Below are 26399 nucleotides of genomic sequence, written 5' to 3' on the forward strand. Positions count from 1 at the left end.
ATGCATCAATGTTGTCTTCCATCTCTGAGACATCCTCCTCTATCTCTGGTTCAACTTCAGTCTTCTCTTCATGTAGTTCAAAAATTGTTCAGTCTGAAATGTGTGGTTCATGTGGGGATGTGTGGATGGGTGTATGGGGATGTTTCCATCTGATGGATGAACATAATCGAGTGTTACCCATTAATTTCCTTTGGCGGCCATTTTTGACCGTCAAGTTAAGGCTGGTGTTGTTTGGTGTCTTTGGGGAAAAAGGTCACACGATAGGGGTGTGACAAAAAACAGCACATGGGAGTCTGCTTCTTCATTTCCAAGAAAGTCTGCCCAAATGCACTAAACATCACCCTGCAGATCTCAAACTGAAAATGAGTAAGAAGTGTTCCCAAAAGTCTCCAAAACTCAACAATAGTGTGGATGTTTAGTATAAATGCAGCTAAGCTATGCGTTGAGCGAGTTACTCACTTGCCCTCGGAGCCGTAGCTATTCATGCTGTCCTCTATCGACTCGTGGCTCGCCTGCCGGACGGTCCGACTCGGCATCTCTACGGCCAGACCCGTCTCTGTGCTCCTCTGGATGCCCCCCTTCAGCTTCCTGCCCTCTGTGTCCACTGCAGGGAAACAAACACACACACACATACAGTCAGCTACACACATGTGGCACTATATGTTTGAGGTGATACTTTAAAATAAGTGCCAGACGAACAGCTGATGTGCTGATTGTTTGGTTTTGCATTGATCTGATGTTCTGCATGAAAGGTTCTGCTGCTACTAAATTATGATCATTGTTTTCACTGACAACCACTGAACCTAACGAGCATGTCTTTGGACTGTGGGAGGAAGCCGGAGTATCCGGAGAGAACCCACGCATGCACCGGGGAGAACATGCAAACTCCACACAGAAAGGCCCACTATGTCTGAACTGGGATTCGAACCAGGAACCTTCTTGAGGAAGTAGCGCTACAACTGCAACAATTTGCAGCCTATTTTGTGTTTCAGCACCTCAAAAACATTAGTTTCTCTTGCAGGACATAAAACGGCTTTCTAAGGATGAAAGCAACTCAGGAAGTGGGAAGACAAAGCAAAATAATGTGATGTTTACTTATTTTTCTGCAGACCTTTTGCACCGATAAAATAAGAAACAAACAAAACAAACGGTTAAATGCTCTATATAATCCATGAAGATTGTTTCATTTTGAACTTTTTCCATCATGTTTTAACGTCTTGGTAAAATGCAAAATGAGACGAATCTCCACATTTTTAAGTCGAGGTTGTTTCGTTGCATCTTTTTACGCGTGTCCTGTTTTAACCTCGTCAGTGTCGGAGGAAGGACGAGCAGAGTGATGAGAAATCACTTCAACAAGGCCAAGGACAAAAGCACTCCCCCCTCACAGCACAGACATACATCTTGTCGCAAAAAGGACCACAGAATCGATGCACGCCACACTTTATGGGACTGATCTGTGGCTGCGAGGTGTCCTCTGTGTGTATGTGTGTGTCTGTGTGTGTATGTGTGTGTGTATGTGTGTGTGTATGTGTGTGTGTGTGTGTGTGTGTGTGTGTGTGTGTGTGTGTGTGTGTGTGTGTGTGTGTGTGTGTGTGTGTGTGTGTGTGTGTGTAGAGGTTGAGTTTATAATGAAGTGCTCTGGAAACGAGGTCTTTGACCTTGTTTTCAGGACGGGACAGGAAAGTTGTTTTCCTTTTATAGTGAGGACACACAGGGCAATGCACGCAGGAACACACACACAAACGCACGCCTGAAAGTGAATTGAGACCATGTGACAGTATTTTTCCAACATACTAATGCGATGCTTTTCATGAGGGAGCAAAATAAATGCAACCCTTTACGTATAAAAAACCAAACTCTCTCCTTCTGCACGCGCAGTTTTAATCATTTTAATGGAAGGAAACATGCTTAAGGATGCACACACAGACACACACACGCATCGTGTAAAGTTAGCTGTGCAGTTATTAAGGAGCGACCTAGAACGGAGCTATTTCTATCCTCCATGTGGGACGGGACGCTGGCAGATTTGGGTTAGAGCTTCTGCTTCCTGACTGGTTCCATATGATCGCTTCTCTCCTGCGTCGGTCCTCGAGCAGCACAGCAGCTCCGTCATGCATCAGCACTGCTGTCAGTACAGACCAACAGTATGAAGGTCAAAATAACCATCATGTCATCAGCAAATGAAACATTTTCCGTAAGTTTAAGAGCAACAAAAAAACCCTTTATTATCCCTAACCTTTATGTATTTAATTGGGTGTCACGAGCACTTCATTTTGTAGTTTCCCTTACTTCCTTTATTTTAATAGTTCCTAGACTTAATTGAATGTCCTCAAACTCTGAAACCTCAAACTCTTCATTATGTGCATGTCACTATTTATGAGTGTTCAATATGTGGGTGTAAGAAACAGACGACTCTTCTCTCTGTTCAGTTTGGACTGAGAAGAAACCGGTCGACACTTCAGCCTGAGCAGCATCTCAAAGCTCCGTGTGGAGGATAAATGACAGCGTCTAACAGCATGACATGCTTCACAGTCTGCACACAGAGGGCCACTTTAAAAGTCTGATCAATTACCACACCGAGGCTCACACATGTCAAGTTTGTTTGACTGGTAAAAGAAGGAAGATCAAACGGACAGTTACAAACACATAAACGTTCACCCAGAAAGTTTCTGCCTTTTAGACTGTTTTGCTGTCACTGTTGCAGCGCTCGCTCATGGGGGAAATGTTGCCTCCTATTTTTCATTTTTGTACAATGTTTTTTACAATAAATTCTGGGTAGAAAACTCCTGTACATACAATTTAATGCAGAGCAAACGGTGATAGAAGATAGGGTTGAATATTTTGTATATATTTATCAGCAAAGCATGCCAAAAATCTCTGTGGTTTCAGTGTCTGAACAGGGATGACTTATCTCTGCTGATTTTAACGTACTATCGAGCATTTAAGCTACAAAACTCTGGGTTTTTTTTGTGTAACCAATAGCTAGCTGAAAGAGAAACTTTGATTTTATAATTAGTGTCTGTTAGATGATGTAAATTATGGTTAAAGTGGTAATCTCGAAGTTCTCAGTTTGGTTCTCTGTGGCGGCACCTATGGTGATAAACGATAATTGCCCGAGCACACTTCCCAGATGTCCAGACAGTGTTGCATGTGTGACGTCCACGGTTGGCTCCCTTTGTAACGGTTGTAACTCTTGATTTTCCTCTCTGACGGTCGCTTTCCTTTTGCCTTCATCTGAGCGTCATATTTGTTTCTTTTTCTTTGGATTTTCACTTATTTTTGAAGTTGTATCTGTCGTCATTGATCTTCTCTTTGTTTGTTCAGCCATAGTAGATTACTGTTTACTCGCAACACTTGCAGAGACCGGAAAAGCAGCCGCTTAGCTCCTCCTACCCTCTCTGGCAGACCAACCACTGCTGGCTGATGGAAACGCGTCACTAACTGGGCGCCACTTGTGATTATTTTCTGTGAAAGTTGCACCAGACACCCAGTCTGTAATACTGCAAACGTAAAAGCTTTCATCAGTGGGCCATAGGCTCAATCACCATTGTGTTACCTCGGTGATAGATAGAGACTAAACAGACATTTATTTCCATGAAAATTTTATTATTTAAAGGTCTTAATACTGTTTAAATTTATGAGCTGTGGTGAGATGTCGCTATAGATTCAGTTTATCAAAGAGGCTAACAAAAAGAGACATGCACCGTACATGAATCTCAACATGGGATGCACCAACAGGCAGAAACCTCGAGCAGAACCAGACTCATGCTCACCTGCTGAGACTGGAAGGGCGGAGAAAGAGGGTTAGATAGAGTTAAACAGACAGACAGGGATATACACTGCAACTAAACTATCAACAGATAAGAGAGACAATCCCACAATGCAATGCTCTGCGTTGTGCAGGAAGTAAAGAGAGTTCTCCTTTGACGTGTGTATCAGAGTCATATATGCACCTTTATCTCTTATTGTCTTGTTATTATTACACAAAATCTACCTGGTTTAGTTTAATATTCCCACAATATTATGTCCGTCCCAACATGTCATTATATAGATTTTAACAAACTTACACTGAAAAAGAGGTGTTGTGAGAGTGACTGCAGCTAGCTTAAGAATGCTTTGAATGCAGCGAGGATGCTTTGCGAGCGTTTGAACACGAAGGAATCTTATTTTATTCATTATGTGTGTTTGAACACTGTCACCTCTCGTCACCGGTGGAGTATCGAGGCGGCGTGGCGTTACATAACTGATTCAGAGGGTGGATAATGGCTGGAGACACATCGTGCTCTCTGCTCGGCGGTGACCCTTTCAAGGCGCTGATGGGTTATTATCTCTAGTTCAATTCAATCCAACTCAGCATGCTCCGTCCGCAGCAGAGTGGAGGGCAATCTTCACAGGCAATCACGTTAAAGATTAAAATTTGGGAGATTGACAGTTTTTCTTTTTTTACAACGTTTCTACATTGATTTACTTTGTCCCCAACATTTTCCACAGAGCATCGGACCTGGGATGTCTTCTTTTTCTCTCTGTCGGCGTCTCTTTCTATTCTGATGAATATTAAAGAGAACTGAGACAGTCACTTTAAAAACAGGAGGGTGTATGTGTTGCTTTCATAGTGAGCAGTCCACACCTGCTACAGGTAGAGAGCTTGACACACATGTTTAAGAGTAATTGGAAACAGCTGTTCGGACAGTCGGCATCTGTGTGACCAGCTGCTGTTCATTTGTTTACAGGTGTTTAGTTTCTTAAGTCAGATAAAATTTGGTTCCTCACGAGGTCAGACGTATCTCCGAGGTCACTCTGTCAACCTGGTAACTCATGGTAATGTCGCCGCACCTGCAGGGACGAACTCCATGATTTTATCCCTGAGTGTATGTGATTAAACTTCTGTTCTCTCTGCAGAGCGTCTCCTTAAAAAAAAGAAAAGAAATCGACTCTAAAATATCCGCCTGTGTGTGTGGAAAATGTGGTTCCCAGCGTGCGATGTGGAGCACCAACTGTGATGTAGCACAAAAAGTGTCTGAAGTGACGCACAAAAGTTGTGATGTAGCAATCAGAGAGGCAGGACTCATTAGTGTGTCTCCCAGCAGAGAGATATAAATGAAAGCAGAACAGAATCAGAAATAGCTGCTCCTCATTCTGCCAAATTATCTGGCCAACACTCTGACTGACAGATGGACTGGCAGACAGACGGACAGACAGGGAGACTGATGGAAAAGATGGGTCATTCCTCGTGGTCGAAATGACTCTTAACACGGAGATAAAGGAGTCCTTCACAAACATACGACTTAATAACAAAGCTTGTACTGTTGCAACTTATGAAAAATAACCACAAGAAAGTTTTTTAAATAGATTTTGGTGAAACAGTTAAAAGCGTTTTATCTCTTTAATTGTTATTTTTAGCTCTACTGACAAGTTTCAGCTCAAGCAGTGAGCCTAAACAAACTCACAGGCGGCGTTCAGATGTCGCATCCTTTGCATGCAAAGATTCTTCATATTTATAGGAGACGTGCAACAAGCACAGCGCATGTGTGACGAGAATGAACCGGTCGACACTTCAGCCATGACTTTTTTTTGTCATGTTTTTTGTCTTAACAGTAGCATGCTAGCTAGTCGTTGATGTGCCACGCTGTCGTTGAGTCTGTCTCCTTGTACATGGACTTCCCTGTAGTTCTGCTGGGAAAGTTACAACATCATTATTTTAAATCATAAAAATTGAAGCCTGTATTTTGGTGTCAGATTATAATGATGATAACACCTCTACAAACAATCGTGATTCTCCGGCAGCACGAGCAAAAATCCAATAAGCAGTTGACCTCCCTGATCATTAACGGCTGCTGATTTATTTGGTGTCTGGATGACTTCAACTACCGACAACGTTTGCATCAATCAGCCCCTGACTCACATCTTAGTCACATCGACTTTGGGCGCAGATAGTCTAATAACATCTCTGAGGCTCCCTGAGACTGGCTGAGAGAAAGAAGGGGAAGAAAGACGACAAGGTGTGAAGTTCAAAGTCGTGAGATTAAGATGCAGGACGGCAGAAATGTCAGCTGTACTCTGTGATTCTTTATTTGGGGATGTTAAAATGCAGTGATTCCTACATGTATTCCAACGTATTCAATAATATGCCACCCCTCAGCCTACATTTGTTGCAGAATGTATCCAAACCTCAGAGCAGCGCTGCCGATACATCCACTTCCAGCACTGTGGGGGGGTTCATACTGGGAATCAAACCTGTCCTTTCAGAGACTCTATATGCTGAAATAGCATCACACAGGCTCCCTGCTCTCTTTTGAAACCATCAAACCTCTTAACTTCACGCACATCTGAGGCTCTATTTGCCTCCATGCTGCGCTGAGAGCTTGTGACGTGGATCCCTTTGCCCAGCAAACATCCTGTACCTCTGCACACTCAAAAAAAGATAATGAAAACAGGCGGGGTACGTCTTCTCGGTTCAGCTTGGCCTAATTTCACACCCAAACATCTGAATATGCTTTACAGGGTAAGACAGGCTGACTTTCCCCTTGTTTCTTCCATCTATCAACTCTGCAGATAAGTTAGAACAACGTTAATCTGCCAAGCAACAAGTCATCACCGCCTCCGTGTAGCATAATTGGCTAAAACTTTCTATCTAAATCAAACAGTTGGAAACGGATTGATAAAAGAAGGAAGATGAGAGGGAGCGAATCTGGCACCAGGAGCTCATCCGAGCAGACTGGAGAAGGAAGAGGATCCTGTGAGGCCCTGAAAGAGTTGCATTTATTTGAAAAATGACTTTCCCGTGGAGGTGCGGAGCCGGTGACGTGTGATGACTAAGGCTGGAGATGAAGAAGAAGAAGAAGAAGCCGCTTTGTGAAACCTCTTGGCACCAAAAAACCACACTGCGGGCCGGAAGACAGAGTCACGGCTAATTACTTTATTGGTAGATAAGCATTTTAAACCTTTCTCAAAATGAAGGGTTTTGCTGAGTGAAGAGGGCTATTTTTAAACAACTGGGAGCTACTGTGCTGATTACAGTCGCAGAGACAGCTGGCAAAGAGAGGCTGGTTTATGATGCGGAAATGGACAAAGACGGGAAATGACTATTGATTCCTTCTGTTTGCCATCAAACAGCAACCACTGTTTCAAAACCGGCATCACCAATGTTGCTGTCTGTACAAAAAGATGGCTGACATGACAGCTCCCTCAAAATGAAGCCAAACCTTCTCTATAGCCCCCTGCTGACTGGCTGCAGTATAGGCCATAAAGCCCGCCTCCTCCATGTTAACAGATGGGACATGAGTCAAACTATAAAATCAAAATACACATCAAATACATTTTTCTCAAACATGGTTTCTGTCATTAAAGTTAGTACTTATCATGCTGATTTATGTCCAAGTGTCCATGTTCACTTTTAATTAGTTATTTGATGCTATAAAAAGGGGGTGTGACCTCATGATTGACAGCTCTGTTGACAAATCGGGTTCCTGCAGCGTTCTGTTCCCGAGCAGCAGAGTAGAGGAGGACCGGCGAGAAGAGACGTAACTAACACCAAGACTACAGTCAGTGAACTTTCCATAAGCGTGAATATCTGCTTCAGACAAGAAGCTGTTCTGCTGCAGACTGAGCCCACCTGAGGGCTCCAACACGTCAAGGCCACAAGGTACATGTGTGTTTCGGGTGGAGGATGGGAGCACACACTCTGGACACAAATGAGCAAGATGGCAGCGCCCGCTCCAGGGGGGATTTAGGGTTCACTTTTGTGCAACGAGGGGAGGAGGAGATGCGTCGTCCATCTTTATATACAGTCATTGGTCTGTAGTGAAAAGCCCGCTCTTTTTGCAGTTGAGTCAGTATGTTTTGGTGAGTAGGGGTAAAGGAGAGTAGAACATGCGTTGCGTAACAAACATCCACTCACGATTGACATATTGCCACTAGAACATGAGTAAATCATCTCAGCCGCTCTTCAGCTCAGCATCATCATCTTCTCAGCCACTCCTTAATTGGATATGTTGCACTATAATGTCCACTTGGGGGATCAGAAGGGTTAAACCAACACTTTACAACCTCTCACAGAAAGCTAAACGTTCATCATGTTAAGTGTTTCCCTTCTGTGTCTTTGTGCGTGGACTGTACGGACTGCCATCAAATGTTCACTTCTCATCCTCCCTGCCTCTGAAAACTTCCCCTGCAAATTGGAGTGGATGTTTTCTATCGTCTCCACTCAGGGTAAATGGAGTTTCACGGTGACCTGTGGGAGAGTTATTGATCGGGCCTGCAGCTGCCAATACTCTGGCTAAACCTTCGTATTGATTACACATTTCTGTCAAAAACAAAATGTTCATTCATCCCGGGTTGGTTAACGACCTTTTAACCTGCTGCACTGAGATTGACCTGCTGTAGTCTGAACACACAGAGACATGGCACTTAACACTGAACACAAAATCTGTTATATGAAGTATATGGCTCTTTTAGTGCACACGACATACGTTAGCTACCATTAACCATAAAATAGTAGTAATTCAAATCTACACTCAGACATCTACGTCCCTTCTTGAAACATCCTTTGGGAAATTAGGGCGCAGACGACACGATGTGTGATTATTTACTTACACAGGCTTAAATATCTCCAGTGCAAATGTACAAACTGCTGCTTCCTATTGCTCTGATTTAGATGCGCTGTGAGTTTGTGGTCGAGACTTTGTTATCTTGTTTTGGGATGAACTTCGAGACATTTGGCTTATGGTTGGTTTTTAACTGACGGAGAGACAAAGAGAGACGGGAAGTGAGAAGAGAGTCTCTCAAGCCTCGGAAGAAAAGGAGACAGTATTAAAAATAATGAGACAGAGTGAGAGCGACAGGAAAGTGAGCGAGAAAGGGGAGATAAAGATAGGAAGAGATAAAATGAGAGGCTGACAGCTTCACTGAAGAGACGTAATAACCCAAACTAAAAGACCAAATCATATTTCCGGGGCAATAACAACAAACTGATTGAATAGAGATTTAAAGACTGATATTTATCTACATTGAGAGGAAGACTTGACCTCTTAAAAAAACAGTAAAACTGTTACTATAATGGGAGAGATTCAACACAAAGTAGTTTTGATTTTAGCATCATGACCGTGAATATCTGCTTCAGACCAACATGAGAAGCTGTTCTGCTGCAGACTGAGCCCACCTGAGGGCTCCAACACGCCAAGGTCACGAGGTCGATGTGTGTTTTGTGTAGAGGAAGGAGGGGGACGTCGATACTGCGGCTCAACCAGCAGATCTCTACTGCACACACTCTGATGTCACCAGACCCCCGACTGCCAAGCCAAGAGGACTTGATCCATCTTTTGCTGCAGATGGACTTACATTGGGTTTAGATGAAAGCCCGGGTGCTAAATTGTATTTAATAAGGCACCAAGGACCCTGAGCGAGTGATCTGATGATTTGTGTAGTACTGGACTACAGAAAAGCTTCCCGAGGAAGAACAAATCATTATAAATCATCCTGATGGAGACATGAATGTTGTATCAATCCATCCATTGGAAATATTTCCCCAATATCCCAAACAGTCAACCCTGTGATGTTCAATGACTCAATATATCATAGTAATTCATCAGTTATTTCAGGCTGGACATAATGGTTGTTAATTTTGTTAACAAAAATTATGACGATACATTTTCGTCAACAACCGTTTTTTCCACGACGAAGAGGAGACGTTGACGAGCTAAAAATAGATTGTTGATAATAAAAACTGACGACACGCATGTTTTGTTTTTAACGAGACATGACGGGACTACAATGTTAGTGGTGGGCTGTCGAACATTTAAAATCCATGACATTTCCCCCACTGTGCGTCTAATCTGTCACAATACAGGCAACACATTCCTGTAACTGGTTGAGTTGGTTTAGGGGCGTCTGCAGATCACCCCTGAATCTGACCCAGCCCTACAGGTGATGATGTCCCAAAGCGGCAGCTTGACAACAACGCACGCAAAACGACCAGGGGGGTACACTACGAAGCAGGATTTATGGTTATCGAGGTAACTTAGCTCCAAGTTTTCAGTACTACGAAGCTGGTTTACTTCTTACCGGGGTAGATCACCATGGTAACTTATGCTGATCACCCTGAACTTATCACCACCCACTGACCAATCAGGTCTCTTGATTCCGGATCATGATAGGGAGGAGGGAGAGAGAGCGGTAAAACACTTCTGCTTTACCTTCTGACTTTTTAAAATATATTCATGAAAGATATTCATTGTGCTTTACTAATACACATCTACAGAGGCTAATAAACACACTAAAGCCTTTTGTAGCCTACTTTTGTACTCATAAGATATAAAAGTAAGATTAAGATAAAAAGTAAGCATTCGTACTGCTTTAAATTGTGGTTTTATAGGCTATTTATTTTTTATTTTCTCAATGGTAATATATATATATATATAGTAAATATATCATGCTCTAATGATGGAGCAGTGATATTATTATATTTGCACATTTACACAGTCTGTGTTTTTTTGCTATTTGTCCTTCCTGCATTCAGCAGCTGCAGCTGAGTGGATTTTAGTCTGGATTATGTGTAACTTCTTCATATCTTTCTAAATTCATAGTTTGCTCTGAGTTTGTAAAATATGCCGATCAGCTGACGGCAGACCTGCCCGTGTTTAGATTGGTCATTTGCTCCAAACAACGCTACTTTAACGTGAATGCGCTCATAGAAACCCTGGGCTGACTTATCGAGTTGATAACCAGCGTCATGTGACCGCGATATCCTTTGTCAGATTAAGTGAAGCCAGATCAGGAAAAGAAACCATGGATATGCTGAACTCGCTTCATAGTATAGTCCCCAGGTATGGCAAAGGTGGTTATGAACTTTCTCTGCTAACTTTCTGCCCCAGGCGCTGTGCACGCTCACAGAAAAAGGGGCGTTTTACGAGTAATTTGGTGCTTTTAACACACAAAAAGGATCGATCACCGTCTGTCTGCTTAAGTCAGACTGTTATAAATGAGAAGTGATGATGAATATATAAAAGTTATTACGGTAAAAACCAACGCTGCTGCTTCAAATGAAGCAAGAGAGGAGTGTGCAGAATGTGCTGCTGTAGCTGCACGGCTTCTTTCTGTGGCTTAACGTTACGCTCCAGAAGTTTCCATTTACATATAACATCTGAGGATCTACATTACCTGTGCACTCGTCAGGACATTATTAATGAAAGGACTTTACAGCAGATTGAACCTGTATCAAGCTAATTTAATTAGTTTAAAGAGAGAAAATGTTTTGACTAAAAGACTTTATTGGACTGACTTAAAAGGAGCCAAAATGACACTGTCCCGATTTATATTTAACATGATCCGGCCGTGTAGTGAATGCACGTAAAAGTAAAGTGAAGAGTTGTCCTATTAATGCACTAAAGTTTCAAAAGCTTGATCTGAAAGCAGCTGAATGAAACCCATTTAACATAATACAAAACCCAATCATTGGATGTTTTTGTCCTTTTCCTTCTCTTCTCCTTGGCAGCGATGACTGGACAGTTTTACGTGAGGCTGCAGGGAGAACAAATCACTTTAACGGGGACAAACTCTTGTTGTTTCCAATGAAACAAACATAACATGAATTTGGCTCGAGCTTTGACCACAAACACACGCACTGACACGCACACACAAAAAACACTTTTGTAAGCCTTCACGAACACAACAGAGTCATCTCTTTTCTAGTATAGCTGGCACTGCGGTGACTTCCTCCAGCCAAGGTCTGTATCGAGACTAACTGGTCCAAAATGGGAAAAGAGGCTCCAACAAGGAAAATGTTTGAGTAAGGACTTCTGGTAATGGAGAGACGACACGGACGAGTCAACTATAATAAAAACTTGATGGAATTAAAAAACGGCTCCAAAACAGCACCTGAAATCAAGTTAAAGCTGTAATGACACGGGTTGGTATCGAAGGCTATTTTAGGGACTTTTCCGAAGTATCTGTTACGTAATGTTCAGTATGTCTGCCTTAACTTGGCTTAAGTTCTATAAAAAGTGTATTTGAGCCTCCTTATCTGCTCTCTCTGAGTGCTGAATACACTCCAAGGAACTGAGAGCTGTTAAGGTTTAAATTTTTGATTCTATCGGATGAGAACACGTCATGTTGATTTTGCCACGATCTTAGATGACTTACTCCAATTCACATGGCAGCCATCTTTTTGTGTTATGTTGTACTGCTGTTTTACAAGCTGTAATGTGTGTGTGGTTATCATTTCAGCACTTCTTGATTAATGAGTAACTGAGTAAGACAAATGATAACAAAAATCTGAAGACAGAATTATCAGTCCATCCATTTTATTCTGCTATCTGCGGTCGGGTCGCGGTAGCAAGTTAGCCCACACGTCCCTCTTCCTAGCAACATTTTCCAGCTCCTCCTGGGGGGTTCCCAGGTACGGTGGGATATATAATCCCTCCAACGAGCTCTGGATCTAGCCCTCCCAGTTGGATACGCCCTGAAAACCTCCACAGGGAGGCACCCAGGAAGCATCCTCATCAGATGCCCGAACCACCTCAACTGGCTCCTTTCAATGCGAAAGAGTAGCGGCTCTACTCTGAGCTCCTTACCCTATTCCTTAGGCTGAGCCCAGACACCCTGTGGAGGAAACTTGATTCGGCCACTTGAACTAGCCATATTTACAAGGAAAACGACGCATTTTATGACCACAGTTACACAATAGCTAATGTAAGCATTCAGCCACTTATTAGCTAACCCAACATGGCAGGGCACAAAAAGCACTTTTTCTGCACAGTCATGTGAAAACGAGCGTCACAAACCCGCAAAGTGACTCGCTTTCGCAAACAGAAATTGATCAATTGGGTCCAAAACAATCAGAAGGTCTAGAAGAGCTGCACGATTATATTTAATCTCCATTAATGTTATTGGCGTGAGAAACTGGAAGTAAGGCCGATCGGTTGAGGGAGGTCTCTTGTGCACATGCTTTATGGGTGCTTGGGCCGGTGTGGGATTCAAGCTCTGGGTCACTGACTCGAGTGACTTGAAAACCCAACTCTCTTTCGTGACTCATACAGACTCAAGGTAGTAAAAAGAGTCAAACCTCCCATCTCTGCTCTGGTTGTTGGTGAATGGAACCAATGAGCAACATTCGTCTTCCCAGCTAACAGCTGGACGGAGCAGCAGGCAGCTTTAAAGTCCTGCATGTCCTCACATTAAATTATCATACAGAAGCTGAGGGACATGTTATCTGCAGCATGTATGTGCCATCAGAGAGTTTGTAACGCTATTGCAAGACTTAATGTGCTTTTCTTTATGACAGTCACATCGAGATTACACAGAAAATTAAGTTAGAGCTCATGTGCAGAAACATGATGCTTCTTAACCTGATTTTAAGATGTCAGAAAAGTGGTGCAAGCCAATTATAATCATATTAGGTTCAATAATAAAACATGTTGATCACATCATATAATTTCACAAACTTCATTTCACTGAAGCGTCCCTGTATTTACAACTTAATCTAATGAGCAACATGGCACCGAATACAGGAACATAGGGGTGTTTCCTGCACCGGTGGAACGAGGTGGTTTTGAGCCGTGATACTCTTTGATGGTGTCATTGCTTTCAGCACAGATGAACCCATCAAAGACACCTCGAAAAACTCAAATTTCATACCAATACGTGTGTTCACAGAGTCTGAAATTCAACCCTGTCCCTGAAAAATCACATTTGTATATTTGAGGGAAGTATGACATCGTTCATTGTTCAAATGTCAAAGAGAGGAGGCTACGGCTGTTGACCGTTCAGAGCAGACAAAGGCTGTACTACGAGGATTAATGGGTGAAGCGGGTGTGTGAGACGCAAACGTTTTTCAGTGTCAAGAAAACGGCTCTCTCTCAACCTGGTGATAACTTACTCTGCACTCTTAACCTGGTCAGAGGACATTATGTTCAGAAGTTCGGCTTAAATATGCTGCAAAACGCCGTCCTTTTCTTAATTCTGATATTCTCTGTGAGCGACATTTACCTACAAACTTCTTGAACTGTGTTAGTAATTATGCAAAAGGCAGTAACAGTACATCAAACTGTTACAAAATACTTAACTTTGCTCCACAATTTCAAGCGTTCAAGTGCTTACAAAACCATCTTAAAACTCCCTCCCTGCATCTTTATCTTCATCCTGTTTTCTGGTCTAAACACGCAACAATCAGAGGTGGAATCTGGGCCCTCAGTTGGTACCGGTGTTCAGCCCAGATTATCTGATAATGTGAGAGCTTTATAGATCCAGTCTTTAACCTCCTGAACGACTCGCAGACTCACCGGGGCTGTAGAGATAAAATCAACTATGTTTGATATTTATGGTTTAACAAGTGGAAGATTACATCACTACTTTCTGATCAGGTCCAATGAAGCCAATGAAAGGAAGTCTACAAGAAGAAAGTGTTTTCAAGCAAATTTATATTCTAGCACTTCTCAAAGATTGGGAAAAGATTTGTCTCAAGTCAGACTGACCCAGCCGACTATCTTTAATGAAGCTAAACCAACTGCTCTGAGCTGCATAAACACAAGCTTAAAAAATGATCATAAAAAACACACTACTGATATTTTTCATATGCTAACTTAAAGGTATAACAAGTAGGATTTTTCATCACATTCAAACTGGGCCCCTCCTCCTGGGCTCTTCGTCACCAGAAGCTCACTCTCACTCTCACCCACCCACCCCGCCGAGCTAACACCGACAGCATCACAGTTACCTTTGCCCTAGCATGCTAACTGCCAGTTACCTTTGCCTACCCGGTTTGATGCACCTACCTGTCCAACAGAAAGAAGGCCGACTCTGCATCGCTCTTTCGCCATTTTATGCCGGTCTGAATGGGGCCCAGATGCTAATATGAACCACTCCCACACTCACCTACACTCTGTGATTGGCTCAGGGAACCACAACTGTGCCCCTCCTGAAAACGCCCCGTGCAAAGCAAAGCAGGATAGATGCAGAGGGAAGAGTCTCACAAGGGTCTGCACACACACTCACCAACACACATGTAGTGAGGGCCATAAGTGATGATTTATATTTTATTATATTATATTATATTTGTAAAAGTCTATATTTTATTTTTCTAGTAAAATCCTACTTATTATACCTTTAAAAAGCATCATCAGAATTCTTACAAAACAATTTGCGACTGTTCAGGAGAAGTTGGAAATGAGAAAACATCACGGCTTATTAGGACCCCTGAATACAACACAGCCATGCTTCATGATATTAGTTCCATCTGTCCTTTCCTACTATTAAGTCAAAATGTCATCGGGACATATTGTAGATTGTGCCACACTCTGCAAGAAGGCAGCATCAACTTGGGTGATTAGAAAATTATTATTCAATCAACAGAAATAGAACCCAATTGTTTAAAGTTGACGAACACACAGAGAGAGAGAAGAAGAGGGGAGAAAAAGTGTTAAGAGAAATGAGGAAATAAGCAGGAGAGATGAAGACGAGGGAGAAGGGGAGGTGAAGGAGAAGGCAGAAAATTAGAGGCGATGAGGGGTGAAGACAGAAGAGGAGAGGCACGGTAGGAGAAGGTGAGGAAAAGATTAACGAGACAGAAGAGGAGAAGAAAAACGAGGAGAGAGGAGAATAAACAGGCGTGAAGAAGATGGGTTTAAAAGGACGGCAGGAGGGAGAAGAAGAAAGAAAAAAAGACAGGTCTTTTAAGGTCTTTTTTCCTCCTCTTTAATAATATTTCTCTCATTACTAACAGACTCGTGTATCAGACTGTTTTACAAGCAGCCGTGGCTGGAAGGAGGATTTAACCTGTCATCAGGGACAATGGGAGGCGGGTGACAAAGCTCTGCGGATCAACACAGACAAATTTGCCTTTCAGTGATTTCCTGTCAATACCAAAAAAGAGAAAATCACGTCTGCGGTACTCAGAATGAAAGCTGTCGGTCATTATGTAACTGTACATTTGAGGAGCTCGTCTCGTCTGGCTTTGTCTCCTCATGACAACCTGACTTCCTGTTCTCCGTCTGCACAATGCAGCCTGTCAGGAAAGTTAGACGTGCATCTTTTCTGTCCTCTGACCGTTATTTAATCTCCGTCTGCTTTGCCTCCTTCCTCAGATCCTTCCCTCATTCGTTGCCTCCTTGGGAAGCATCATAATCGCAGGAAACAAATGTGTGTTTTTACAACAGAAGGAGAGAGTGATACGTGTTACTGCTCTTTAATTGGTGGGGTATCGTGCTGCTACCAGTGTTGCTGTTCATTGTTAGGATCTGTTCTGGTCCACCATATTGTGGTTATAGTTGTCCTTAAAGAGATAGTTAGAATTTTTTAAATTGGGTTTGAATGAGGTACTTATCAATAATAAGTGTGCTACGTAACGTAGATGACAGTCAGCACAGTTCTTGTTTGGATAAGCTGACCAGAGTACAGGCAAGAAAGCTAAGCTACGTACCGCTCTACACGGAGCCACAAGCACCAGGTACTTTAGAAATCTTACTGTTTTTCATAATAAATGTGAAATACTGTTCAATATTAATCCCTCTCATGTAAATGAACAGGTAATGTGGTTGTTTTACAAAGAACAGGAAATTCTGCTATTTATCAGCATAAAACAGTATTTTCTGTCAAGCTGTGGAAATACGCGCTTGAGTGACGTGTGGCTGTTCCTGAGCGTAACTTGGCAAAGCTAGCTCTGTAGCTCGAGAAACGTTAGCTAACGTTAGCTGTAGTACAAGTAAGTAGTAAAAAGGCTGGGAAACTGCTGTTAACTTTGCTGTACAAAGTTAACAGCAGTTTCCCAGTTTTTATTAAACAGTTCTGTAAATAAGGTAGGCCTATGGTATCTTTAGACTCAATTGAAGCCAGCAGAAAAATAGCCAGTAAAGTTAGCGTCATTAAAGTTGCTCGCCAATTACAGTGTGAAGATGTAGCTAACTTGTGTTTACTTGTGCTATAACCCGGTTATCCTACTGTCATATACTGTAATACAAATTACGGTCTTAGGGCCCGATCAGACAGAGCCCGTTTTGCAGGCTGTAAAACGTGAGGCGCAAAGCACTGCCTCTTTTGCTGAAGCCGACAATTAACTACTGTTATTAAGGTTACCACTGAGTCATAGCTGTCATTAACCTAACCATTATATTGTAACCTGGCAGAAGGCCTGCCTCTCCTTTCATGCGATTGGACAATGAGAAAAAACGCCCATGTTAAAATAAATTATAGTAGATGCATTGTAAAGTAACAGTAAAATGCTGGCTTGTCTGCTGCCATTATTTTACTGTTAATTTAGAGTCAAATCTATGTCCTGTATTTTTTTATATTTTTAGCGATTCCCCTTGCACCTGTTTGACAGTCCTTTCCTTTGGGACTATGTTTTTAACAGTACCACGGAAAAATTGTACTTGGGGCATAAAGTTCAAGGCTTAAACCTTTGGTGATCAGAGCTGAGATGTGAGGCTTTATGGAGGCGCTACATGCAGCTCCATGGATTAAAATAAGAACGCAGCAGAGACATAAAATAGGCCCCTTTGCTTGCAGTCTAGACACGGTGAAAGTCCGCTTTGTGTTCAGTCTGAACACCCATAAAAACACAGATTTGTGTTTAAAAAGCCAAACGGCATCAATCAGCTTTTTATAGCGCCAAATCAAAACTAAAGTGATCTCAGGACACTTTACAAATAGAGCAAGAAAAACTTCCTTTAACAGGCAGAAACCTCGAACAGTACCACAACTAAAGAGACTGGATGGGCCGAGAAAGTGGGATCGAGGGAGAGACAGAAAGAGAGCGATGGATAGAGACAGACCGACAGTGAGACAACACACAACAACAAAAATAACAGAAAATAGACATATTGTAGCAATGCAAATAATAATAAAACAATAGGACTAATATCAGCAATTACATCTGAATTAAAGATAATATGATAAACTTGCAAACCTAAAATCATCCTATAAGCTCTTTAGTTCTTCGTTTCATAAAGATGCGTACAGTCTGACATCATATTACATCATAAACTGGGTAATGAAACTGTAATCTATCAGACCTCCCTGACCTGTGGAGCTGCTGAAGTGCACCGCTGCCTGCGGCTTCGCTAACACGGAAACAACAACCTCAGCAGCCATTGTTCCTGCTTCACCGTGAAGAACACCTTCTCTGCTCCCATAATGCTCCGTATAACAAATGAACACCTGCAGACTTCTCCTCCTCCTCCTCCTCCTCCCCTCTCTGCCTCCTCCTCCCTATAGAATAGACCTCCTTTCCAGGCAGTCCATTTAGTACTCCCGACTTTTCTGGGTCATCTCTCCAGCTCAGAAGCTCACCAGAGACCTCTTTCTCCTCTATTACTCATGTCTTCGACGTCGGCTCTCTGCATCTTTCTGCCTCATTCTCGGCACTCCTTTTCACCACATTTTTTCCATGAAAAACACTTCAACCTCCACTTCCAAACATATTTGTTGTTTCTTTTGATTGAAGACACATAGATGAAGTGATGGTCCAATGAAGGGAAGGAGGCAATTGAGGGGAGATGTGAGAGGCAGGAAGGATGAAACCAAGGTTAACGAGCGAGGAGGGGAAAAGGGACCTACTGAGCCATTTTAATTTTTCACTTCACACTTCCTCCCTCCCTCCCCCTGCTGTTCCAACAAATCTATCACTCTTCTCTCCTTCCTCCCTCCATATGACCCCTGCTTGATGCATGATTGATGCTGCTTTCTACTCTCCATCAGTCCCCCTACTCCACTTTCATTTGTCTCTCCATCCTCCTGTCTGCTCCTCTCTATTTGCTCGCCTCTCATCCATCCTTCGCTCTTTTTCCATCACTCCTCTGATTGGTTGAAGGCTAATGAGCCAGATCCTCCCACAATGAGCTACATCTCATTATCTTTGCAGCTATAATTACTTGATGCATGCTCGTACTTTCATCCTGTTCTCACTACAAGCTTGGTCATTGGTCACTAAAGGATTTTCCTATAGTGTGTGGAAAGCAATGATATGACACAAACAGCACACCACACATTAACAGATTGATTCACCAACAACGAGTCCGACTCTCACAGCTGGTAATCTCACTAAATCTCTCGTGGTCAAACGAGATTTTAGAGTAAACAAACATGGCGGACGACGGGCAAGAACAAACTGTGGATGAAGTGGTGGAGACGGCGTGAACATGAGCTGTACATGTTACTTTATGCTTCACGTTTGCTTTTGTTGTGCGGTTGTTGTGCTTCGTCCTTCAGTCGGCTCGCTTCCTGATCGGCTATCGTTTGGTTCCACCTGACGATCCACAGAGTGCGTGCTCGGCTGTCCCCCCACACAACAGCATATCGGATCGTAAAACATTTTTAATATTTGAAATCAGCGCCGCAACGTCATTCTTCCAAGCAGATTTGGGGAAATCACTTTTAACATCCCTCTAGAGAGATCATCTTTAGAACCATCAAACAATCAGGACTTCGCTGACTTCGCTTAAGATCCTTTAAAGTGGGGTTGTATGAGGTTTTTTATCAATAGTCATTGTGTTACCTACAGCACAGGGAGGTCACCTGGTTCCTGGGGGAAAGCCAGTCACAGTACCGACACAGAAGTTAATTACCTCTTCAGGCAAATTTTGGAGCAAATTGTACTTTAGGTTACGTAAGCCATGTTAATCAGTTAATGTGCTGCCATTAGCTTTGTACGTACATAAGCTAACCATGTAGTTTTGCTGCCTAACATAACCAAACAGTGACAGTTCCACAACATTATCATAGCATCAAATATTGCACCTCATTAGCACAAAATTGACGCTACAAGTTTACCTAGCCTGTCATATTTTGAAGCAGATGGCTGAGAACGTTTTTCATACTTATACACATTTTGCTGTGCTCTTACTCACATGACTGAATATAACACGGTCTTTCAAAGGAAACCTAACTTGTGGAGAAGTTAAACCTTTAAGGACAGTCTGTAATTTCAGCATCATGCATTCAGAAATACAGAGAAAGAAACATAAAGAAACAGAAGTATGAATTACCTGTCATCTTAATGTAATCGCCGCTCTTATCTTAAGCATGCACCCCAGACTTTGTCCCTTAAAGAGGTGAGCGTTAAAAAAAAAGAAAAAAATAACTCACTTTGGAAGTTTTTCCTCATTTTTCTCTTCTTGTGAGAACATTAGGCTCCTGCGAGCAGAGAATTACAGCAGCACTCACACAAAGAAATATGGACTCAATTAGTCTCCCTGAGCAGCAGCAGCAGCCGCGCCTGCTCTGCTTCTATATTAGAGACTTTTTTTTCTCTACATCTGATTAATGAGAAGATCTGAATGAACAGGAACAAGTCTGAGAGGGAAAAATCTCCCCTAAAACCCTCAAACATTTTCTTGTGTTTCAGTGTAGTTCATGTCAGTGCACACAGGTATTTATGTTTCATTATCAATAACTATGGAACTATGTTGTGAAAAAAAGGCTCATAGTTTGGTTTTAAATGAGCTCTAACCAAGCAGCAACCTCAGAGGCTGAGAAATGATCCAATGCAGAAATGCCAAAAACCTGCAGTTCCTCTGGTGTCCACTTGAGGCTGTCTCCAGCAGTGAGTCAGTCCCAATAGAGCCCCATGTTAAATCTTTAAAGCAGAAATAAACATGTTTACAGCCTGGTACGAAAAACAGTTTGGCTCTCTGTAGCTAATTTCTCTCTTCATAACTGTACGGGGAGAATCTTTATATAACTCACCTGTTCACATTAAGGCTTAAAGTGATGCATAATTAGGGGCGTGGCCTCTTTGAGTGACAGGTGGGAGCTGCTAGCTGTCTACTAGAATCAGCTAATTCAGTCACTGAACGTAACCTCTGGGCTGTGTTTGTGCTGTTGGAGCCGTTTGGAGATTTGTTCATGTAAATATCAGACAAATAATCTGTCTTGCTGTGTGCTTTAATGGACTAACAGATCGTCCAACAAGTCTGAGCTACAGCTTTTTTGGTAAGTGAACATCTAGTATAATTTTATTAATATGTTGGCACAAATTAGCAGGTTTTACCTGTGTCTGTGCCCACCATACCTGGCTTGTTAGCTCATTCACTGTTTGTCATACAATGATTTATTTGTGGCGGCACGTGCAGGGAGTCGGGATTATTTTTGGCTTTTCCCACAGAGAAGGTGGCAGGCTGTAGTCATTGTGTTTTTTTTAGCCATCTATTCAAGCTTTAAGCGCCCATCTTGCTTTAATCCACAAACTCTCTTAGCTTTTTTTGTCTGACAACTTTGGTCAAAGATTCTCTTATTCGCTAGCTAATAAATTAGCTTTGATAACTTCCCTCGCTCAACTCCAGCTTCACCCTGTCTTCCAAATATGGTCACTTCTTGCTCCAGAAAACCAACATGGCTGCAGCCAAATGCCAAATTTGAGCCTTTAAAGAGGGAGTCTACAGACCAATGGGTGATGTCATGTAGCCTACGTCCATTTTTCATACAGCCTACGGTACGAACATGTGTAAGCATCTAACTAATGCTACATAACTAGTCCACTTGTTATCTTTCAGGCTCTTTCATAACATTTAGGGGTTTTCTGTTGTGATGTTGATGGATGTAGGTTGATGTCAGACGGGTGAAAAGATCAATGAATAATCAGGACACTCAGCTGTCAGTCTGTCACCATAAGCAGTGAAATCTAACACCTGAGCTGCTAGATAACACATACATTAGGTAGTGTATGCCTGTGTGTGTGTGTGTGTGCGTGCGTGTGCTGTCTGCTGATCAACGTGGGAGACATGAGAAGAGAGAAGAAAAACAGCAAACTGTAAATCAGGTCAGAGAGAGATGTGAGGACAGTTTGGGATTAGAGACAGTAAAGCTAAACTCACCTCAGACAGTTTTTAATCTAAAGGTTACCTGAAGTTTAAGGTGGATATAAATCTGTACAATGTAAATTATAAACTCTGTTTATTATCTTCACCTACAGCTTATTAAGAAGACAAATCATCCTGCTCTTTAAAGTGAAAGCTAAATGGTTCGCTGCAAGAAAGTGCTGCCTGTAAAATGTGAAGATCTAAACCTTTTTATAATCTACCGTCTCCTTATTGAGAATCGCATGTTGAAGTTTCCCTTTTTATGCTTTGTTTCATTGACATTGACATGTTTTTGGGTCGACCAATGCGCACAAGAGGACGTTACATAGATTAGGTTGTAACTTTATTAACCTACTACTTTGTGTTTTATGCAGAGAGAGGATAAAATTGACTTTTTCTAGAGTTAAATCATCCCACAGTATTCAGCTCGCTATGGGCGTCTAAAACAGAAATTATCTGTCTACAGCTGTTTTGACAGGCATGTTTGTCTCTGTGCAGCGGCAATGACACATTGTACAGATGTGGATAATTGAGGATTTGGTCTGTCAGCTTGTTTTTCTGCCATTGTCGTCCCTGCTGCTGTGTTGACCCTGTCACCTCCCCTCTGCCTCTACACTGCCCCTACTGTTCATGTGCAGATTGCAGCTCGCAAATGTGTAGCGTGAATTTTTGAGGACATGCAGATGCTCCAAACTGACGCAGGGGCACCAATCATGCACATGCGAACGCATAGTTAAAAGCAAGTATATCTCCGGCTTAAAGTGCGAGGAATTCTGCTTAGGGCAGGGTTGGATGGATGGGTGAAGCAAAAACCTTCATCCAGGAGGTGACGATACACAGTTATATCTCTCGAACAATTCAAATCATCTGAATGCCATAATTTGGCCACACAACAGAACTGTGTAACTGATTATTATAAACCACTGAGAAGTGATTAGGCGTCTGTAAAGCCTTCAAAGTCATGAATCTATGACTCAAACTGGACGTCATAGGTCATATTTCATCATTTCCAACATTAAAAAAACACTGCTGTTTACAAAATGAGCTGCTTAAATAAAAGTACAAACTCTATTCTCATAATAACAAGAGTCCCAGCTGTAATTCTTCCGGCAGTGTTGTACTTTCTATTTTTATTACTGCACTCGATGCTCTGCTGCTGCTGAGAACAGACTTCCTGTCCCGCCAGCGACACAAAACGGAGAGCGAAAGAATTAAAGGAGAGCGACGGGAGAAAATGAGAGGGAAAGCGATTAAAAGACAATTAAAGGTGGAAAGACAGAGTTAACCTGCAAACAGGATTTTTAAGTCGCAGTGTGAAAGGAGGGCTGAGAGCGAGGGAGAGAGGGAGAGAGAGAGACACTGAGGCACAACAGGAGAGAGAGAGAATTAACCTGCAATCAGGCCTCTATTTAGCTGCAGTCAGCCACAATCAGCAGCCATATTAGCATTTAATTAGATGGAGAGCCACAAACCACGGCCTGCCGCTCCGCTCTGATTACCCCACACACTGCTTTCATATCTGTGTGTGTGCGCGCGCGCCTAGAGTAGCTTTGAGAGTACACGCATCCAGAATCATTACAGTCTTCAAATGCGTGTGTATTGGCATGGAAAGACGTGTACTTGTGAATGCATGAGTGCTCATACAGGTGTGTTTGCAGGATTCCTATGTTCACACCAATGTATGACGTGTGTGCGTGTGTGAATTGAGGAAGCAACACAGGATCGTCAGCAGGTTGAAATCTGACCGTAGACAGATTATTCACACCTTCATACAGGTGCCATTCCCATTCCCAGCATTCAGCCCTTCATTAGACCGCCAGTAAACAAACACACACACCTTGGAAGCAGGTGAAAGCTTGAATTACCTTTGGCGAAGATATTTATGCATCCTGAGTGGTAAGATATCCTGACTTAATTGGATCCATACATCGAGGGAAATCTCTTAAATATACAGATATGCTAAATGATAGCCGACTGACACACAGAGACGGAGAACCTTTCACGCTCACATTCACACCTACGGGCAATTTAGAGTCACCAGTGAACCTAATGAGCATGTCTTTGGACTGCGGGAGGAAGCTGGAGAAAACCCACACATGCATGGGGAGAACATGCAGACTCCACACAGAAAGACCCACTCCGTCAGAACTGGGGTTCGAACTAGTAACCCTCTAGCTGTGAGGCAACAGCGCTAACCACTGCAGCACCGTGCGGCCCCACAGTGTACATATACATTTTCAGGTGATTCTTAAGATTGATTTTACAATGAAAATGTTAAACTTGTGGAATTCAGGATGTCCCATTAATTAAAACAAATACAGTAGTTTACAGTTATGTGGCTCCATGAGGCTATCGTTGCTAAATGCTAACCTCAGCATGCTTACATGCTCACACTGACAACTGGCAGTTATAAAGTCTACCATGTTCATCATCTCATTTTAGTTGTTGGATAAAATACGAGGAATTTTCTGTATGTTTTATATGCATGTCCAATTAGTGTTAATGGTGTTAATTCCTCTGTTTGTGCTCCTGACCGGTAGCCGTGTTTTCCTTTTTCATGGAGCCGTTCTTTGCTTGTTTTCTGGCTCAGATATCAATATGAGACAAACATCTTCTGCATTCATGTTTTTTGAAGGCTTTAGATTTTGAAGCATAACTTTTAGCCAGTTGGCAACACAAGCAAACATCTCTGCGTCTTTTTTATCACATCAAACGGAGGTTACCCAAACTATCAAAAAACTCATCTGACGACTCTGGACAAAACGAGAGGTGCAGACTTTCCAATTTTGATTACATCAGGCTTGTACTGCTGCAGCAACAACTTCGCCTTTTCCGTGTGATAGCGCAGCTTTTCTATATCTGCGTTTTGCTTCATTTTATCGTGCTCCAACTGTAACAAGTTTGTCCTGGACAGCAACTACGTCAAACGACGGTGCTTTAGGAAGGAAGCAGATTTTAAAGCCCAGAGACACAGATAACGTCTGCAGGCGTTTTTCACACTAAACACCTAACTAGTAGAGAAAAGAGAAAAGGATAGAAAGAGAAAGGTTGAACACATTTAACATTTTCCTTTGAAGCAACGATGATAGCATTTTAATGTGAGTGCAGCAGAGAAGACGGGAAATGAAAGACAAGGAATGTCATAAAACAAAGGTCCCCGGTCAGATGTGAAACAAGATTACCGTTTCATGGTTGACAACTTTACTCGTAAGCCATGAGAGCACAGAGAGCACAACCTGTGTAAAACTCTGTGAAATCCAAAGGTTATAGAGCTGTTTATTGAGCAACTTAACCCTGAGGACACAGTGTCCACAACGGTTTAGGGGATTAGCTCTACTGGCACAGGTGTATTGACTTTGACCAGGGTGAGTGAAGGTGATTACAGTGTTATCAGCGATCACCGCAGGCCGCAGGATGAATAATCTGTTAACTCAAATCAATTCTGACAGAAAAAACAGAATCAGATTCAGAGTTTGCTTCTTAAAGTCGTTCCTTCTCAGCTTTGTGTCCATCGATAATCAGATTGCACAGAAGCAATTAGTGCGAGCATTTGTGTAATTGGTGTGCAGAATATTTCTACCTATGAGCTTCTCTCTCTCACAGCTTTGGGGCGAATGGTTTGTAAAGACTGAGCTGCTGCAAGTGTTGGATTAAAATGATTAAATGTGTACAAATGTCTGATTGGCTGCTTAAATAAGTAAAACAGGTGGTTGTAACTAAGCAGAATGCTTGCTGTTGTCCGAGCTGATCCAACAAGTGTTAACTCTGATAAAAAAAATCCCATGAGGCTCCGCTGACCCTGCCGCTCTCTTGTGCTTTTTTATTATGTAAATGTTGGTGATGCAACAGGAGCACTTAAGCTCTTAAAATCACCTTAAAAATATGCCTGAGTCGGGGGCATGGCGCAAAAAAAATACTGTCGTTCAAACCTCCCACCTACAACTTTCTGTGGAAACATGTCCCCTGTCGCCTCCATGTTCCGGCTCAGTCTAAAGCAAACTGTGATGCAATAACACTGAATATGTAAAGTAGTAATCTTCAAGATCTCTGTTTCCTTATTGCAGGCTGTACCAGCGGGGATGAGCAGTAACTGCAGGAGTGTTTTTGGCCTTTAGCAGAGATAAAAACAACGTCCTTGCCAGTGTTCGAATTACAGTGGCTTTCAGGGGAGCTCGATATTTTCCAGTGCAGTGCATGGAAGTGTGCGGCGGTGTGGCGGATTGCAGGAATGCGCAAAACTGTTACTACTTTACTGTCAATAACATTTCAGGGAGGCTAAATAACAACACACGGCTATTGTTTCAAAAACAAAGAATAGAGTACGAATACATGTATTAATCAGAGCGAAACAAATATCAGATCGAAGATTCGCAGCGAAAGTTGCAGCGGTGTGATTGGAGACTCAAAGGTGTGACTTCTCAAATCGCAAAGTGCAGTTTTGTTTCCTTACTTTGTGAAGTTGATTTAGAGCAGAGTCTTTTTAAATTAGGTAAATACATGATTTTAATTTTACAAGTCACAGGAAGTTCTTTGTCTGGAAGCCTGTTGGAAACAATTGCACATTCTGTGCCCACGGCTTTAATGAGAAAAGCAAACACAAGACTATCACATTACGAT

General features: G+C 42.3%; 1 protein-coding gene across 5 annotated transcripts in view; it reads right to left on the reverse strand.

The window, feature by feature from the left end:
* rims4 (regulating synaptic membrane exocytosis 4) overlaps nt 1-26399 on the reverse strand; it is a 72316-nt gene that overhangs the window by 43373 nt on the left and 2544 nt on the right. For 2 of the 5 annotated variants that reach the window (XM_069678617.1, XM_069678616.1), the window contains exon 2: nt 460-604. In XM_069678617.1, coding sequence (XP_069534718.1) covers nt 460-604 — 145 coding nt within the window. Of the gene's footprint in view, nt 1-459; nt 605-6324; nt 6333-9896; nt 9905-22133; nt 22140-26399 lie in introns of all 5 variants that reach the window. The other 3 variants (XM_069678620.1, XM_069678618.1, XM_069678619.1) reach the window with 3 other exon arrangements.

The sequence above is a fragment of the Semicossyphus pulcher genome, unplaced genomic scaffold, assembly GCF_022749685.1.
Source record: "Semicossyphus pulcher isolate SPU_LCO1_2020_fin unplaced genomic scaffold, fSemPul1.0.p SCAF_3, whole genome shotgun sequence".
NCBI classification, from domain to species: domain Eukaryota; kingdom Metazoa; phylum Chordata; class Actinopteri; order Labriformes; family Labridae; genus Semicossyphus; species Semicossyphus pulcher.